The following is a 2,646-nucleotide window of genomic DNA, read 5'->3' on the forward strand; positions in this document are numbered from 1 at the left end:
GGGCCGGGTCGGTAGGAGCGGGGGAGGCGTCGTCGTCCCCGGAGCGGCGCGGACCATGCTGCTGGACGCCGGCCCGCAGTTCCCGGCCCTCGGCGTGGGCACCTTCGCCCGGCACCATCACTCGGCCGCGGCGGAGATGCAGGACCGGGAGCTGAGCTTGGCGGCGCAGAACAGCTTCGTGGACTCGGCGGCGGCGGCGGCTCACATGGGCGCCTTCAAGCTCAACGCCGGAGCCCACGACCTCTCGCCCGGGCAGAGCTCGGCGTTCACCTCGCAGGCGCCCGGCTACCCCGCCGCCGCCCTGGGGCCCCACGCCGCCCACGTCGGCTCCTACTCCGGGGCGCCTTTCAACTCCACCCGGGACTTCTTGTTTCGCAGCCGCGGCTTCGGGGATTCCTCGCCGGCCGGCGGGCAGCACGGCATCTTCGGCCCTGCGGCCGGCAGCCTGCACCACCCGCACACGGACGCTCAGAGCCACCTCCTCTTCCCGGGCATCCACGACCAGCACGGCCCCCACGCCTCCCAAAACGTCCTCAACGGGCAGATGCGCCTGGGCTTGCCGGGGGAGGTGTTCGCCCGGTCGGATCAGTACCGCCAGGTCTCCAGCCCCAGGACTGACCCTTACTCGGCGGCTCAGCTGCACAACCAGTACGGCCCCATGAATATGAATATGGGCATGAACATGGCAGCCCACCACCACCACCACCCAGGTGCCTTTTTCCGCTACATGCGGCAGCAGTGCATCAAGCAAGAGCTCATCTGCAAGTGGATCGACCCCGAGCAGCTGAACAACCCCAAAAAAAGTTGCAATAAAACTTTCAGCACCATGCACGAGTTGGTCACCCACGTCTCGGTGGAGCACGTTGGGGGACCCGAGCAGAGCAACCATGTCTGCTACTGGGAGGAGTGTCCCCGCGAAGGCAAGCCCTTCAAAGCGAAATACAAACTGGTCAATCATATCCGAGTGCACACGGGAGAGAAGCCCTTCCCCTGCCCCTTCCCCGGCTGCGGAAAAGTTTTCGCCAGATCGGAAAACCTCAAAATTCACAAAAGGACGCACACAGGTAATTCGGGTTCCTTTCGGCAGATTTTCCCCCTCTGCCCGTGCCTACATGTCTGTATATAAATATATATATAAAAACAGATAGAGAGGCTCAGAGAGAGAGAGATGTACGAGACGAGAGTGATAAAATAAGGATCCCGTTTAAGATTTATTTTTTTTTCCCCGCTCCATCACACGGCTGCGTTTGTTTTGGTTTCTTCCCCACCGGCATCCCCACCCCCCCACACACCCCTTCTTCTTCCCAGATTTCGAAAGGATATTTTGCCGAGTTCTTTTTATTTGCGGGGTGAGCGAGGTAGATTCGTGCCGAGGCTCGGCGTGGGTCTTTCCGCAGAAACGCAAAATACAGCGCGAACTAAATTCTGCCGTCCTGCTAAAAGACGGGAAGACGTGCGTGTCTATGTGTGTGTGTATATATATGTATATACACACACGCACACGCGAAACGCCTTATAGATTTGTAGTGCGCAACGTATTTGCCTGTAACTTCAGCAGCGGTTGTGAGCGTGGCTTTCGTGTACGGATCCCGAGAGCGAGAAACGATGTAAATAAGTGCAAACGCCGTCATTAGTCCAACATCCCGTTGGAAGTGGCAAAACGTCCCTTTCTGGGAATGCTTTCCATTAAATTTAAATGGTGTGAGCAAGGCAATAAAATGTTCTCATTTCGGGGGAAAAAAAAGTGTTTTTAAAGTCTCACTCGAGGTGATTGAAGGTGCTTTTGCAAGAGTTTATTAAACTATGTAATAGGGAAGGGAGGATTTGAGGCTCGGGAACTTCCACCCAAATCAGGTGGAAGAGGGGCGAAGGAGCCCGGGCTTTCCCGATGGAAAACCGCCTGAGCCGAAGGGGAACAAAAATAAACGCATCCTCCCGCCTCATCTATTATTCATTTACTACTCCTGCCGGCTCGAACCGTGCCAGACTATTTCATAAAAGACGGCCAAATATTTTAGCGAGTTCCACTCTAAATATTTACCCGGAGAAAGGCTAAAAATCTCCGGGCCTATTGTTTTCTCAAGTGCTAAGCCCGATGCGAGGTGCGAGACGAGCTTTAACAAGGTTTAAAATTTGAGAAATGTATTTGCATGAGATGCCCGCGCTGAAGTCATTGTGTCTGAGCGGATGTCTTTAAGAAACAATTTAGGTGCTAATGGAATTTAATGTTAAATGCTTCCCCCTCCAAAGGCGGGGGGATGTGGAGTTCTCACCTCCAAATTACTCCCCGGCATTTGGAGTCCTGGCAGCCGGGCGAGAGGAATCCCTATGAAAATTAAATGAAGTATTTTACAGACGTTTAGTTTTCCCAGCGGATGTGCGTTTATCTCGAATATCCATACACGAAACAATCTGCCCGGCCTTAAATCTGTCGGTAATGGTTTCCAGTTTAACAGGATAGCGGATTTGGTACCGAGGCGAAAAGGCTCGATGCCTTTTTTTTTTTTTTTTTCCCTTGGTGTGTTTTTTTTTTTTTAATCGCTTTTCTTCTTCAGTCTCTTTCGGGGCCGGCTGTGTGTCGGCACCGGTCGAAATCAAATCAGGCAAGATGCCGGGCCGGGGGTGCCCGGGCTGTGTGTGTGTGTG

General features: G+C 54.1%; 1 protein-coding gene across 1 annotated transcript in view; it reads left to right on the forward strand.

Annotated features, from left to right (window-relative positions):
- The first annotated feature begins 22 nt into the window (after nt 1–22).
- Nucleotides 23–2,646, forward strand: part of ZIC2 (Zic family member 2) — a 5,980-nt gene continuing 3,356 nt past the window's right edge. Inside the window, exons 1-2 of the mRNA XM_010578342.1 lie at nt 23–1,064; nt 1,556–1,607. Coding sequence (XP_010576644.1) covers nt 56–1,064; nt 1,556–1,607 — 1,061 coding nt within the window. The 5' untranslated portion in view covers nt 23–55. The remainder of the gene's footprint in view (nt 1,065–1,555; nt 1,608–2,646) is intronic.

Source organism: Haliaeetus leucocephalus, unplaced genomic scaffold, assembly GCF_000737465.1.
Source record: "Haliaeetus leucocephalus isolate CR32 unplaced genomic scaffold, Haliaeetus_leucocephalus-4.0 Scaffold626, whole genome shotgun sequence".
NCBI lineage: Eukaryota > Metazoa > Chordata > Aves > Accipitriformes > Accipitridae > Haliaeetus > Haliaeetus leucocephalus.